General features: G+C 41.0%; 1 protein-coding gene across 1 annotated transcript; it reads right to left on the bottom strand.

Moving 5' to 3' along the window:
* Positions 1-942: 942 nt before the first annotated feature.
* Positions 943-15,651, bottom strand: LOC143893098 (wall-associated receptor kinase 5-like). Its single transcript, XM_077398057.1, has 3 exons — positions 14,567-15,651; positions 11,483-11,515; positions 943-2,493 (listed from the first exon to the last, which is right to left on the bottom strand). The coding sequence occupies exons 1-3, from the start codon at positions 15,420-15,422 to the stop codon at positions 1,061-1,063; spliced, it is 2,322 nt and encodes a 773-aa protein (XP_077254172.1). The 5' UTR covers positions 15,423-15,651; the 3' UTR covers positions 943-1,060.
* Between the last annotated feature and the right edge of the window lie 407 nt (positions 15,652-16,058).

The following is a 16,058-nucleotide window of genomic DNA, read 5'->3' as shown; positions in this document are numbered from 1 at the left end:
AACTTTTGTGCCTGCGAAGGAGCAGATTATGTCGCCCAATGAATTCTTAAAATACCTCCAATACTTATTTTGCCTAGGTGGCCAAGAGAGTAACCGTCAACATTGAGTTCTAAGACATTTCTCGGAGGGAGTTTCCATCTCACTACCACTTTAAATTTATGAACGCCTTCTTTTAGAATTGTGTTCCAATTTCTAATGATGATATCCATCGATTATCCTAAAAAGAGTGACATTTGTTGATATGATAATCTAAACCACCCGATCAAGAGTGGATTTTTATGTTGAGAGAGAATGTATGATAGATTTGTAGATCTCTGTTCTTGATTGTAATTCTGTTATTTCTATTCTCATATTAAAAAAAATTGGATCTCGTCTGTGGACACTATTGCCAAATTACCACGTAAATTCTTGATGTTCGTATTGTGATCTAGCTTTTATTTACTGCATCTCGCAGAGGTGTTCTTTGCAAATCACAACATTTTATTGAATAACTACAAACTCAATCAAGTTAAGAGAGCTCTAATCACATTTTATTGAGTCACTACAAACTCAATCAAGTTCTGTCAGCTCTAATCAGTTTCAATTGATTCAATTTTTGAGTTTTGGATTCTAATCTTAGGCGTTTGTGCTTAATAAACTATAACAAGGTATAATGCACTAGACTAAGACCTTGTTTGTATTGCAAGAAAAATATATATATATATATATATATATTTTTTTTTTTTTTGCGTGAAAATTTTTCATAGGAAAATATTTTAGACAACTGTGGTTGTTCAAATTACTATTTTCCATTTGTAATCAATGAAAATACAAGAAAATTTAAAAAAATATATATACAACTTGTAGCCAACATTCCCATCTCCTTCCCATAATAATTACAACCCCACCCCACTCCCCCACCCCAAACCCCCCAAAAAACCATACAGGAAAAAAAAAAAAAACTAACAACAAGCCAAGCTTAGTTTATTTCCACACAACTTTGACACAATGTAACAAGCAAACCAGACGAAGTTGAGCCTATGCCCAAATTGTGATGCCCTCAAGTGTGAAATCTTTGAGGTCAGGACGAACTTATTATTTCTTTCACTTGATCCATAATTCCTGTTTGTTTCACTTGATCAAGAAGAATTCCTGATACTCCTGTCCAGCTGGAAGTTAATTCCATTCCATTGTCATCATCTTGGTTATTGTCTGGCCCACCCTCAGTCCCATCTCCATCTTCATCACCCTTCTCCTCTTCTTCTTCCTCGTTCTTCTCATTGTAGATCGAGTTCAAAACAGCCACCACTTGTGCCATTGTAGGCCTTTCATCCCCTTTCAATTTTAGACATTTCGCCGCAAGTGCTGCAACCTCTTTCAGTTGCCCTTCTTTTGCTTCTTCTTCAAGAATACTAACCTTCACAACTTGCTCCAATTTGTTCTCATCCACCATAGAAATGAAATCCATTGCGAGGCTAATCACTTTTTCATTGTTGTTCGCCGCTACGCCAGGATTTGTTAAGAGAGTTGTGGGGTCCAAAAACCCTACAAAGAGCTCAACCAAGATCACACCAAAGCTGTAAACATCGCTCTTTTCCGTCAGTTTATTAGTCTTTAGATACTCAGGATCCACATACCTCATTGCCTCAATCAAATACGATTTAGTATTCAGCAACTTCCCCACTCCAAATTGGACTATTTTAGGAGTGTAATTTTCATCCAAGAGTATGTTGGAAGGCTTCAAATTGGTATGAACAATGGCACACGAGTGCAAGTTGGCGATGGCACGCGAGTGCATAAACGCAAGCACTTGTGCCGTTTCCATTGCGATCTTCAAACGATTCTCCCATGAAAATTCAGATTCAGAGACAGCATTGCTTTCGAGAATGTCCGCGAGAGTTTGATCGGAGTAGTACTCGTAGACCAACGAAGGTTTGCTTGTATCCAGACTACAACCCAAGAGCCTAGCCTTGTTCTTGTGGGTGACACGAGAAAGAGTCCTAACCACTCTCATGAATGACTCAATTTCGCTCTTTTCTTCAATTTTGATGTTCATGATGTGCACTTGCCTCTGGTCTGATAGAGTTCCTATGGACATACTCTGGCGTATTCTCCCTACAATCATTTGAGTCTTCTTATAGAGCACAACAGCCTGTTTAGTCTTCTTATATAGATCCATGGCCTTTTGGATAGTTTCTGAAGTGAAGATTTCAGGATTCTGAGTAGGATCAACAGTACCACCTTGAGAGATTATGTCATTTAGAGTGCTGACTTCATTTCCAGAAAGATCAACACCACCAGTACCACCTTGAGAGATTATGTCATTTAGAGTGCTGACTTCATTTCCAGAAAGATCAACACCACCAGTACCACCTTGAGAGATTATGTCATTTAAAGTGCTACCTCCATTTTGATCGAATATTGCTTTTTTTAGAAGTGCAAGCTTTCTTTGCTGCAAAGACCCGTATTTCCACGAACTTGCTGCAAGTGTTGCCAATAAGGCAAACCCACCAGCTGAATCATTGTCACACGATTAAACCATATTAGATTAAAATGATACAAGATAATGATCAGATAAAATTAATAAAATTTCCTCTTATCGATCTCAAATTGAACGACTAAAACATTGAATTTTTTAAATTAACCAAAACCGCATCCATTCGTACCAGAAATAATGCTAATAACCATTGGTATTTGACATCTGATCATTTTCATGAAAATGAAGAAATAAATTTCAAAACAGTGTTGAAATTACAAAAGCATGAAAACCTTAAGAAGTTTCAAGTAAGCGAAAATTCTCTAAGTACTTTTTTTAACTTCATTACTAACTATATATACTTTCGAAAGTTCAAAGCATAGTTTTCTTGTTTCTCATGCGTTCCATTCAGGTTTCATATAAGTTTTTCATCTGTTTCTCACAAGTTTATCATATGTTCTGCATGCATTTTAGGAATGTATTCCCAAATTTTTTTACATTTTATTTTAGTTTTCAAAATGTGTTTTATGAGAAAGATGGAGTTTCCAATAACTATGGTTCGAAGTGTAGATAAAATTGAATCATAGTTTAAGTATTATTAACTACATATGAAATCATGAATAATAAATGTGTAGTATTATTAACTAAGGGTATGCCCGGCAGACATGAATATTATTTTCCTTGGAAAACAGTTCTTCTGAGGTTTACTGACCCCTTTTTTGGGGTGAGAATTATTTCAGCTAAAACTTTTCAAGTGTCTTTGCTAGAAAAGTTTTACCTGAAATAATTTTCACCTAAAAAATACATTATCAAACCTTGGAAAAATCGTTTTCCAATGAAAAAAAACAAGAAAAACAATTCAATGGTTGCCCCAAACATGCCTTAGAGATGACATGACCAGAAAATCCCACTGAAGGGATGACCTCAAGTTTCTCAAGGCACTTCTCTTGTTAAGTGTTTCTCATAGTATCAGTCCCCTTGGTGACACAAAAAAAGAAGGAGAAGAAAAGAAATCAAGATTAAGAACAGGAAATGTTATCAGCACAACCATGATTTTATATTTTGAATGTTGAATGGCAGAGTAACAGCTTTCTCACCCGACGAATGAACGAAGTTCTTCCTCTGTTCTCTGATGGGTTTTCTTGAAAACAATTCAAACCTCTGAAACCCATTCTCGAAACTTAATCTTGGAACAAAACAAGAGCTCAGACCCACTTGAGGGGAAATCACTAACCGATCAGCAGGAGGAAGATCTTAGGTGGAGACGAAAACTCAGATCTAGGTTTGTCTCGGCAGGTAATCAGGAGGAGGAAGATCTTAGGTGGAGACGAAAACTCAGATCTAGGGTTTTTCGATCTAGATGAGAAAGGAAAATAACCAGATCTAGGGTTCGATTAGAGGGGAAATCACTAGCCGATCAGCAGAGAAGGGGAAAACTCTAGCCGATCAGCAGAGAGGAGAGGAAGGGAGCTCCGCCGTCATCATCTCCGGCCATTTCCGTCATCATCTCCGGCCATTTCCCGGCTTCACTCGCCACCATCAACAGCCCTCTCCCATTTAATCCCCCTTTCTCCATCTCTTCCACCATCCAAATCCCTCTTTGCCTCCATCTTCACCTATTCCATTTCATCCATTCCAGTCAAATACCCCCAAACCCACTCCATCACAGACATCAAAACCCCAATTCCACCATTGCTAAACCCCATCTCACCATCATCTCCATAAACATATCCTATCCAACCACCACCTTTTCTTCGCTTGATCTCCACCTCCATTAGCAGCCATCATTTCAAACTACTTTTGAATTTGGCCCGAATCACAAGATCCGATCATCCCCTTCCCCCTCTTCAACAAATCCTCTGTCACTTCTTAAGGTCTGAGAGGAGTATGTTTTGACGAAGGTCAGAGCAGAAAAGGTTTACAGGGAGAAGGAAGAAGAAGAAGAAGAAGAAGACGATCTAAGACGGGTCCTCCGGCTTCAGCCACCTTGATGGAACAATCTTTTATCTCGCTCAGAGCTCGAATCATCTGATCGGATATTTCATCGGCAGGAGGGGTTCCGGTCTCCGAAGTCTCTGCCTGACTGATTTTTTCGTGGGTTTCTTGTGTTTCCTAAAACAGAGCTGCGGTGGCGAAACGATTATCTTTTATTCCTGGGCTATCTTCATGTGGAGAAAAAAAGGGGTATGTAGGCAAGAATTGCTACCAGTAAAATACTTCTTGAGATTTTGAGAGGGAAGAAGGTTAAGCAGTAGAATCCCAGGGAGAAGAGAATGGTGGTTCCTTGGGCGAAGCAGAAGAATCGCAGGGAGAAGAGAATTGATAGAATGGGAAAGAAGAGAGTGGAACAGCAGAGGGGAGATTGGAAGTGTTGCAAGTGTGGGTTCCACAATTTCAAGAGAAGGGTTGAATGTTGGCACTGCGGGGAGATCTGGTCGTCGTATGACTGTAATGTCGATACGAGTCCGACAAAACCAAAGTCCAATGCATTGAATGCATCAAGTAGTGGGAGAATGGAAGGGATTGATAAGCCTGAGTCTGGCAGTTGGAAAACTCCTTTGAATATTGTCTTTGGCGAGCCGGACAAAGGAGCGGTTCTTCCTTTGGTATCTTTGAAAGGGACAGAACGCAGTTTGTGGGGTAAAATCAGGGAAGGATGGTCTGGCAATGTTCAGGCTTTGGAAGCTTGGTTGTTTGAAAGGAAAGTTGCAGAAGGGGCTGTTAAAGTTTACAAAATGGATGAAAGGGAAGTTATGATAGTTTTAAAGGCAGAATCTGCTATTGAGAAATCGCAGATAGCCTGGTTTGCTGCTAGAAATTCGCCATTTGTTGAATTGAGCTCTTGGTCGAAGAAGTTTGAGAATCTGACAAGGGTGGAATGGTGGTTTATTTCTGGAATTCCACCTCAAGCTTGGTGTGTGGAGAATTTCAGAAACATAGGGCAGAGGATTGGTAGGGTTATTGAGATGGATGATTCCTGCAAAGCTGCTAGAGGATATCAGTGGGCCAAAGTTCGGATTGCCACAAACTTGGGATGCCCAGTTGTGGTGGCTTTTCCGGTAGGCATCGACGGAGCAACGATGTGGGTGAAATGCGAAATGGAGTTGGCACGTAAAAAGGTGGATGGGAGGGAGACATCTTCCAATCAATTCAACTCGGAAGATGATGAGGATGGGTTTGGTGCAGATGGATGTTCGGAAAATCAGTCCGGCAGAGGGGAGAAAGAGTCTTGGAGGATGAAGGAGCAGGTTAGCATGGATTGGGCTGGAAGGAATAGGGTGGTGCACGATAGCAGGGGGGCACTCGATGGCAGGGGGCGCACGATAGCGCAGAGTTTGAAAATCAAAATTTTCAAATTTGTGGTGAGGAAAGATTGGAAGGGAGTGGGCAGGAGTATCTGGAAGGTCTGTCGGCTGGTGATGTCAGAGGTAGGGGGGCTGAATTGATTGTGAATGGGATTAGAAGACATTTGAACCTGCTGGTGGAGAATATTATTGGGCTGGTGGAGAACAACTCAGGGAGAGGTTGTGGGCCTGTTACACCTTTCAGACAAATGTCAATTGCTCGGAAATATTGCAACATTGCAGATGGCCCGACTTTGATTGATATGTCACCAGATCAAGGGATCATAAAATTTGGGGCAGATTTGCATGGTGTTGATGGCAATGAAATTAGCCTGGAAGAATGGAGGGCTGATTCAAGAGCGGTGGATAGTGTCAATTCAAGTGAAGTTGATCTAAGGAGAACATCGGTGAGGCGTAGGGAAGATGCTAACACTAATTTGAGGGGAGGGTGTGGGGAATACTCTCGGAGGATTATCCCTTCGGAATTGGTTTTCCGGAGAATTAATGAGGGTTTGGGTAACTCAGAGCACTCTGTACATTTCAGCCTGGACCGAGCGGGAGAGAAAAGCAATACAAATGCCGTAGAAGATCCTATCTCACCAGGTAGCGGTGGGTTAATGAAGCTATTGCAAGTCAATCAATCACCACTGGAATGCGATGGTTGTAGTCTTGGCTTCAACTCCCCCAAAGGTATCAACTCTTCGTTTTCATTTAGTGGCAATGAGGTGTCTTTTCCTTGTCCAAATTTGCAGGGCACAGAAATGGGTTTATCTGTAGCGGACGCATTCAGTGAGTCTTTGGGTATGGATGTCCCAAACCATTGCTTGCTATCCTCTCCTATTCCTTCTTGTGATGGGCATCTTGATAAGAGGGCTTTGTTAGGCCGGGAAAATTCCAATAGTCCCGAGGAGATAGAGGGGGGTGAGGGGTCTGAGGGTAACATGGAGCTAGTGGAGAAGGCAGTGGATCAGGTGATAGATGTTAGTGGGAAGGTGGGGGTAAGATACTTCGGACCACTACCGGAGTTCCGTGGTATGATACGGTCGATTGAATTAAGGGATATGGTTGGGGGAGAGGTTAACGAGTCTCTCAGGAGTGAATCTTCGAAGAAGTCACTCAGAGAGTTGGCTAGATTGAAATCGGGTGTTAACTATGGTGATAAGAAGAGTGAGGGAGGTAAAAAGAGTTCTCCATTAAGTAGCGTCAAGTCCGGGAGAAAGGGGAGAAAGTACGTGAAAATTGTTTCCTTATGAAGACGTTATCATGGAATGTAAATGGATTGGGTTCTTTGGCGAAGAGAGCTCAAGTGAAGGAAATGGTTAAAAGATGTAAACCGAGTATTGTATGTCTACAAGAAACCAAATTAGAGGTTATTGATAAGGTTACTGTTCGGAGTCTTGGTCTCACAGGTCAGTGGAGCTTTTCTTTTGTGGGTTCTCTTGGCCTTTCTGGGGGGATTTTAGTTGCTTGGGAGGAGTCTTATTGGAATATGGTCGAGGAATGGAAGGGTATTTTCTCCTTGTCTGTTGTTCTGGAAAGGGTGGAAGACTCGGTGAGGGTTGTTTTCTCTGGGGTCTATGGGCCTTCTCAAAGGGTGGAGAAAAGGTTGTTATGGGTGGAGTTAGATGGGATTAGGGCGCGATGGTCCCATCCTTGGTGTCTAAGTGGAGACTTTAATGAAATTAGATTTGTGTGTGAAAGGGTGGCTTGCACGAGGTCTAGTAGAAATATGGTCTTGTTCGCTGATTTCATTTCTAAGCATGAGCTAATCGACCTTCCGTTATCTGGGGCTCGTTTCACGTGGACTAGAGGGGAGAGTCATAGTAGGATTGACCGCTTCCTTGTATGTCCGCTGTGGATGAGCTTATATCCTGAGGTGATACAAAAATCCCTAGTTCATTCGGTTTCAGATCACTGTCCTATTCTTCTGGATCCGAGGTTAGAATCTTGGGGCCCACCTCCTTTTCGATTTGAGATTGCATGGCTCCAGGATCCGAATATGGAAGAAAGGATGGGAAAATGGTGGGCATCTGAAAATTTTGAGGGGCCTGCCGATGTAAGAATAGGGAGAAATTGAGATTTGTTAAGAAGATGTTGAAGGAATGGATTAAGGAGAAAAGAGTGCATGATTCCTGTAGAAAGAATTGGTTGGAAAGTATGATTGTTGATCTAGGAGATTTAGAGGAAGAGGGATTGGGGAACATTGCTTCTAGGGAGGAATTGGGACGGTTGCGGGAAGAACATAAACGTCTTCTTCTACATGAAGAGATATCCTGGAGGCAAAAATCGAGGGTCAAGTGGCTGAAGGAAGGTGATAAAAATACAGCTTACTTTCATGCTATGGCTAGTGCTAGAAGAAGGGGTAATAGGATTGTCTCATTGAAGGTGGACGGGGCGGTGGTTTCCGGAAAGGAAGAGATTTCGAGTGCTATATTGAGCTTTTATAATGCCTTATATACATCAGATGGTATATTGAAGCCTATTCCAGAGGGGGTGGTTTTTAATCAATTAGATTGTGATCAGAGTAGGAAGTTGGAGGATCCATTTGAGGTTGACGAGATTGAGAGGGCTGTCTTCTCTTTGAGTAGAGATAAGGCTCCCGGGCCGGATGGCTTTTGTTTGGCTTTTTTCCAATCTTGTTGGGAATATGTCAAGGGTGATCTAGTGGTGTTTTTTCATGAGTTCCATCAAGGTATGGAGTTGGATAGAGGTTCGGGAGCTACTTTTATTACTCTAATTCCTAAGGTGGAAGGTGCTAGTAGGTTATCGGAGTTTAGGCCTATCAGTCTTGTGGGATGCCTTTATAAGGTTTTGGCTAAAGTTTTAGCGGATCGCTTAAAAAGGGTACTTCCATCAATCATATCGGAATATCAATGTGCTTTCGTAGAAAAAAGACAAATTTTAGATTGCTCCTTGATTGCAAATGAAGCTATTGACTCATACTGCAAACTTCATAAGCAAGGCATCTTGTGTAAGTTGGACATGGAGAAAGCTTATGATAGAGTGGATTGGGGATGTCTGGATTACTCTCTTGAGCGTATGGGATTCGGCTGTCTATGGCGTTCGTGGATGAAGAGTTGTGTGTCATCTGCTTGGTTTTCTATTCTCATTAATGGATCTCCAAAAGGTTTTTTCAAGTCGTCTAGAGGGCTTCGACAAGGGGATCCTTTATCCCCTTTCTTGTTTATCATTGTGGCGGAAATCCTTAGTAGGTTATTGGCGATGGGAAGCAGCCTTGATCTTTTTAGAGGATTCAGGATCGGCTTGGAGGAGGTGGAGGTCTCCCACTTGCAATTTGCTGATGATACATTATTATTTTGTGAGCCGGAAATTGGGCAAGTGCGAAACTTAAAAGCCATTTTGAGATGTTATGAGCTCATTTCAGGTCAAAAATCAAATTTCAACAAGTCTAAAATTTTTGCTTTAAATATTCCTGAGGAGAGAGCTCTGGAAATTGCTGGAATTCTGGGATGTCAGCTGGACACATTGCCTTCCTCATATTTGGGTCTTCCGTTAGGGGTTGGTCGTCCGAATAAAGATCTGTGGGTTCCTATAGTTGAGAGGATCGAGAGAAGATTAGGTACATGGCAAAGGAATTTTGTTTCTCGCGGTGGTAGGCTTGTGCTGGTTAAGGCGGTTTTGTCCAATATGCCTATATACTTCATGTCTTTATTTAAATGCCCTGTTAGTGTCTCCCTTCGGATTGAACAGATTCAGCGGAGATTTTTGTGGGGTGGGAATGAGGGTAAGAGAGGAATTGCTTTGGTCAAATGGGAGGAGGTTTGTGTCCCCATCAAGTTGGGTGGTTTGGGTATCAGGAGAATTAGAGATTTTAATCATGCGCTCTTGGGTAAATGGTTATGGAGATTTGGGGATGAGCATGATCGTTGGTGGGTCAAGGTCATTCGAAGTAAGTATGGATGTGATTTGGGGAGATGGGAATCCTTGGACTTGTTTGCAAAAAAAGGGCTATCGGTTTGGAGAGACATTCTAAAAATGTATTCTCTCTTCAAGTTAAAGGTTAGATTTAGAGTGTATAAGGGTGATAGAATATTATTCTGGCAGGATGTGTGGTGTGGGGATGTGTCCTTTAAGTGTCGTTTTTCGAGATTATTCAATATGGCTTCAAATAGGGAGGCCTTTGTTAACGATTGCTTTGAGTGGAATGAGGGTGGTCTTGTGTGGAACCCTGTGTTTAGAAGACCATTTTTTGAGTGGGAGGTGGAATTGGTCTCTAGCCTGCGGGCCCTTCTTGCGGGTTGTTACATTAAAAGGAATGGGGAGGATAAAAGGCTTTGGATTGAGGAACCTTCTGGGACTTTCTCGGTTAAATCTTTCTATAAAAGTATTGTGCCCATTTCTAACCCTTCATGTTCGGCAAAGGTATGGAAATTTCATTGCCCACCTAGAGTTTGTATCTTTGGTTGGGCGGTTTGTCGTGATAGAATACAAACTATTAATTTTCTGAGGAACCGTGGTATGTGGCTTATTGATCATTGCCCACTCTGTCTGCATGATGGCGAATCTGTGGATCACTTGTTTATGCATTGTTCTTTCACTAGGATCATATGGCAATTCATATTCATGAGATTTGGGATTTGTTGGGTTTTTCCAAAATCTATTCCGTCGCTATTGCACCAATGGGGAGGGGTTCCTTGGAAGGAAAAAGGAAAAACCTTGTGGAATTTTTGTTTACTTGCTACGTGGTGGTCTATATGGAAGGAGAGGAATTCTAGAGTATTTGAGGGGAAAGCCATGAATCCTCATTGGATTTACTTGAAGATCATCACCTTGGTTATATCTTGGGTGAGATGCCTCCCGTCCTTCCGGTTTGTATCGGCTTTTGATCTTTGGGAAGGTTGGCGGGAAATGTGCTTTAGTGTCGAGCGCAGAGATCTTATTTTGCAAAGGTGGAAGCCCCCTGCTCAAAATATGTATAAGGTTAATTTCGATGGTGCGAGTTCCGGCAATCCGGGTCCGGCAGGAGTGGGAGGGGTTTGTCACAATGATAAGGGGGATGTTATGTGGGCATACTACGGCTCTACTGGTGTGTCTGATTCCTCAGATGCGGAGGTAAGGGCGGCTCATTATGGCATTTTGAATATTGATAGAAGGTTGCTGGATCAGACAATTGTTGAGGGAGATTCGTTAAATGTGATTCGTTGGCTGCAAGGTGGGGTGGCTCCTCCATGGAGATTTCTTTCCATTTTTGATGAGATTGAGGACTTCACTGCGGGGTCCGCTATCGGCTTTCAACATGTTAGAAGATCGGCAAATGATAAGGCCGATGCGCTAGCTAAGCGTGGTGTCTCCGGTGGCTCTATTATGTGGTTCGACCACCTCCCTCCCTGAAAAGGGTTTTTTCTCTGCATTGTGTTTTTTCGTTCCTGTTTCTTTCTTGTTTTCTATTGTAGATTTGGGTGGTCCATCTCGGCCTCCTTATTTTGCTATATATAATTATTGCCATTTCAAAAAAAAAAAAAAAAAACCATGATTTTATAATTGAACAAATGCAGCATATATTTTCTTTTTTAATTGGCTTGCCAAAGCTTTTTGGGAACGGTAATGACCATTGACAGCTCTTTAAATAATAGAAGATAAGATTTTTTGTGCAAATATCAAAACATGGTTATGCTGATAACATTTCCCTAAAGAAAAATGAGTAAAGTGTGCCGTTTCCTACCTAAAGCGACTGGCACTGCCGGAAAGCTTCTATCTGCACAAGCATTATTTTAAAGAGATAAATCAGATCTGTGAGTGAAAGAAACCCTGTAAGCAACAGTAAAACATGTTAACTTATCAACTTCTCCAAAAGCTTAAGCTGTTGGAGAAAGGTAGTATTTATCTTTTATACTTTAACACAACATAGGAAAAAAGGTCATATTGTGCCACTTTACTAATTTTAAGGGTGACAATAACATCATGGGAAATGATATTCCCTATCATATCTCACCAGTTCCACCCCTGTTATTGTTTTTTTTTGTTTCCGAGAACGACTTTGTTTTCAGGGATAAGTAAAAGAAGGTGGAAATCGGGGCCATTGATAGGAAAGGACAAACAAGAGAGATAGAAATAATATAAAAAGGGGTGGGATGATCATTTCCCAACCTTCATCCCATAACCATGTATGAAAGGAGAAATTATACGGTGCCAGCCGGTGAAGTCCCATTTGGGTGGTACGATAAAAGTACCACCCATGATGTTTCATCCATAAAAAGTGGGCTGCTGTTGGATCAAATATCAAGGGTGGTACCATCCACATGGAACTTCACAGGCCGGCACCATATAAAAAAACTCCCATAAAAGAAAAAGTTGTAAAATATATATCCACTAATCATCGGGCATGGATCATGATTTAGCCACAAGGTGAGCTCCATTTTAGAAGTTTTGCCCAATTTTTTTTTCTGTAGGGAAGGATTTTTTTTCTATCGTACCAACATGCCCCCAGAAATTTGTTTGTTTTCGATACAAACATCAAACAACGCAACCAAGTTCTACTTGACTAATCCTCGTGCTGGTCTAAGGACGGAGTTTGCATTACGCAACTCCCCAATTTTTTACTTTAATTATAAAACTATTTCCAGTCTCAAAATGCTACTTACATTAATTAACATATCATTTCTAATATTACGAAATTCAAAGACTAAGGCTATGTTTGGCAATCATGAAATTTTTCTAGGGAATATTCGTGTACCCAATGGTGAGGAAGGGAGCAAGAGGAAGAGACCAGAGAGTACGATTTAATTTTTCCCTGTTTCTTAGCCACTAATTCTCACCCTCCTTTAACCTAAGGTTGCAACTTGGGTCGGTTTTTACCCGACCCGCTTCAACCTAGCCTGAAAATAACATGGGTTGGTTTAGAAATCATGGGTCCTGTGTAGGGTCAGGTTTCAAATTGAAAAACCAAATTCAATCTTGGGTAGGGTCTGGTTTGAAGAAAAAAAAAACCCTGGAACCCCCACCCGTATAGGTGTGCTATGACTTTATTAAATATCTTGAATAATATAGCAAATTATTTTCTAATATATTGATATATTTGTTTTCATTGAGCTGGTCATCTTTGTGATGTAAAAATATAATTTCCTTCTTAAATTTATATACTTAACGACATAAATTTAGAGATTTTTGCTGTGAAGAATTGTTTTTCTACAATACTTAAAATTGGTCACTATCCTACGCTAAAAAAATAAAAACCCAACCCAACCCGACCGGAGAATCCATCTTTGGTAGGGTCGGGTAAAAGAATCCCGGGTTTCCTATCAAAATTGACCCGACCTGACCCGAGATAATTTCTCAAGTAGGGTAGGGTTTTCAAAATATTCAAAAAATTCTCTTATTTTCTCTTCTGCTATATATATATATATTGGTACTAATCCCCCATACTACTACTCTTGGAAGTTGAAAACCAAACATTACTTACCACTACTATTAGGAGACTACTTGGGTTGTCTCCTTCCCGTGACTACTTTTAACCGCAGCAAAACTAATTTTAAAATATTTTTGTACTCAATATTTCATTGATGGTAAAATGCAAAAAAATTGCATTTTGTTTCTGAATTTACAGTTGGCCAGTGGTTTTAGGCCTACTGTCTATGGAGTAGCTCTGTACAATCCAAAAGACCATTTTGCCCTCTTCTTATCTATTTTTTTCAATTTTTTATCTCCACCATCTCTACAACTCGCATGCAATTGGAAGAGGAAGAGGAAGAACTAATAAGAGGAAGAAAAAGGGAAAAGAAGAATCCTCAAGGGAAAATATGGAAGTCGCTAAGAGGAAGAAGAAGGAAAAGAGAAGAATTTGTAAAAAGTGGGGTCAAATCAGCAAAAATTAAACCGAGTCGCCAAAAAAAAGGTCAACTTGACAAAGTTGGGATCGACTCGGTTAAAGCTGGGGCCGACAATGTAAAAGTTGGCGCCAACTTGGAAAAAGGTTGGAGTCGACTTGGTAAAAGATGATGTCGACTCGGTAAAAGTAGGGGTCAACTCGAAAAAGTCGGTGTCGACTAGTTAAAATATGTGGTTGACTGAGAAAAAGTTGGGTCGACTTAGCAAAGTTGGGATCGACTCTGTAAATGATATTGACAACATCTTCTATAGAGTGGACCCCAACCTTTTCGAGTTGGCATGAACTTCTACCGAGCCGACCCCAAGTATTACCAAGTCGACCCCGACTTTGCTGAGTTGACTCGATTTTTTTTCTGATTCGATCCGATTTGTGTCAATTTAACCCTATTTTATGTTAATTTTTTTAAGATTTGACCTGTTTTTTGAGCAATTCTTCTTCTTTCCTTATTCCTTCTCTTTTTCTTTTTCTATATTTTGGCGTCTTCCATTTTCCGGTGTCTTCCATTTTTGCGGCCGTGATTCTTCTTTTTCTTTCCTACTCCTCCTCTTCTCTTTCGCGTGCTCTTCTTGTGGCTTTTCCTCCTCCTAGCTTCCTCTTCCAAGTTTGCAGTTATGATTGGGATTGGTGGAGATGAAAAAAAAAATTAGAGAAGCAAAACGGTCATTTTTGTCATTTTATCATCAAATAATGCTTCGTCCACCTGTCAGAAATAAAACCCATTTTTTTTTTTTGTAGAAAACCCTATAGAACCTAGGGGTGCAACTTGGGTCGGGTCAGGTCGGGTTCAGCTTTTAGTAAAAAAATAATTGGAATCAACCTGAACCCGACCCGATTTTAAGGTAAAAGCTCAACCCGAATTCCCACAAATCGACCCGGGTGCAACCCATAAACTAGAACCTTCCATCATTGAAAATTATTTACCTTTGCAACCTTTGCTGCCAGTGAGATAAGGGTTTCCTTTGTAGTCATCCATGCACTGGCAAGTATAACCCCAACCCCTCCTCGAAACATTGCACACCGTATTTTCCCTGCAGGCTGTACAGATAGGGCACTTCTCAGTCCCCCCAACCGCCCAATCCGCCACCAAAGGAAGGCTCAATGAATTATAAACACTATTAGAGAAGTTCATCAACGCACTTTCATTAAACCCGTATCCTGCCTCTGCCAAAACAGCAAAGCCACAGTCGATCACGCACGAACTCTTAGCATAATTGTAAGAGTTTGTTACATTATAACAGTACTCTTTCTCCCCATCAGCGATCGAGCTTTGGCAATGGCCAAGTCCTCCATGCTTATTAACCCCACCCTCTCCTTTCATCCACTGGCAGTCGCACTCGATCGTAAACGAGCTGTTATTCGTCACATAAGCTTTAGTATCACACCCCATGGCCACGAACCTAGTCCCCCTCCCAGAGATAGTGAAAGGTTTTTCCAACTTAATGCAGTTATTTTGGTTATCTTTTGGCAGATTTTGACAGTCTACTGCCATCTTTTGGGTCGTAAGTAACCGAACTTGGTCAGGAAACAGAATCTCAACAAGTGTGAGGTTAGCATTAACCAAAAATGGAACCCCTTTGTCACAAGTAACCTCAAACCCAGCTAAGAAACACTCTTTTTTTCCTATTCCGAAAGGGTAAGTGATGGCAACGTTACCGCATTTGCTTGGGCAGTTTGAGGGTATTGCTTTTACAGGCTGGCAAGGTATTGCTTTTACAGGGTGGCAAAACCACAGATAAATCAGAACAAATAATATGATGAAGAGCATTTGGGTTTTCATTTTTGAAGTAGGAAAAGAAGGAGATCGGTGAAGAGTAAGGAGAAAGACTGAAGATTGTTGAGATGGGTAGGCTTGAATATTCTAACTGCTATTGTGGTCCTTAAAAAGGCTGCGATTAAGTGAGAAGAGAGGGTGTGGCTTTATCATTTTGAATAGAGCTGAATCCAGTTTTTGCATGCTTTGGTCATTTTGCTTACATAATCTTTTTACTCGTTATGCATAGACTCTAGTCAATCCAAAGCATCTACTGTTCTTAATTTATTGGAGATAAAGCTGAGGGTCTTTGTCCGGCGTAATGCAGAGGTGCAGAGGCAGTGTGTGTTTCTCTCTCTCTCCTCGTGAATCTCATGGTTTCCATGACGTGGTTTTTTGTCGGTTTATCATGTTATCGTGCCCTACCTTACACAATTATTGGTGCTTAAAGGCTTAAAGCAAAGGTATAGTGTGGCTTTCATTCTAAAAATAAAGTCACTTTTAGGGTCTTTCCTGACAACTCTTGGGCTGCATTTCTGCCACCTTTGAGGGACCAATTCCAAACATTTTAAACCCTAACAATATTAATTCAGTCCCATTGCTCGATCGGGCAATCATCAACCGTTGATCTTTCGATCTTCATTTAGTTTGTGCCAACCATAG

The sequence above is a fragment of the Tasmannia lanceolata genome, unplaced genomic scaffold (genome assembly GCF_043159265.1).
Source record: "Tasmannia lanceolata isolate RefF3 unplaced genomic scaffold, GAP_Taslan_0.1 ptg000015l, whole genome shotgun sequence".
Classification (NCBI taxonomy): Eukaryota; Viridiplantae; Streptophyta; class Magnoliopsida; order Canellales; family Winteraceae; genus Tasmannia; species Tasmannia lanceolata.
Note: the sequence above shows the minus strand (reverse complement) of the source record. Positions and strands in the feature narration are given on the sequence as shown.

Bases quoted from the DNA above. Each gene is read 5' to 3' on its own strand.
- LOC143893098 (XM_077398057.1), bottom strand. From the start codon at position 15,422: ATGAAAACCCAAATGCTCTTCATCATATTATTTGTTCTGATTTATCTG. The intron at 11,516-14,566 runs GTAAATAATTTT...ATGCTTGTGCAG, and splicing joins TGGCAGCAAAGGTTGCAAAG to ATAGAAGCTTTCCGGCAGTG. The intron at 2,494-11,482 runs GTAGGAAACGGC...ACAATGATTCAG, and splicing joins GGCAGTGCCAGTCGCTTTAG to CTGGTGGGTTTGCCTTATTG.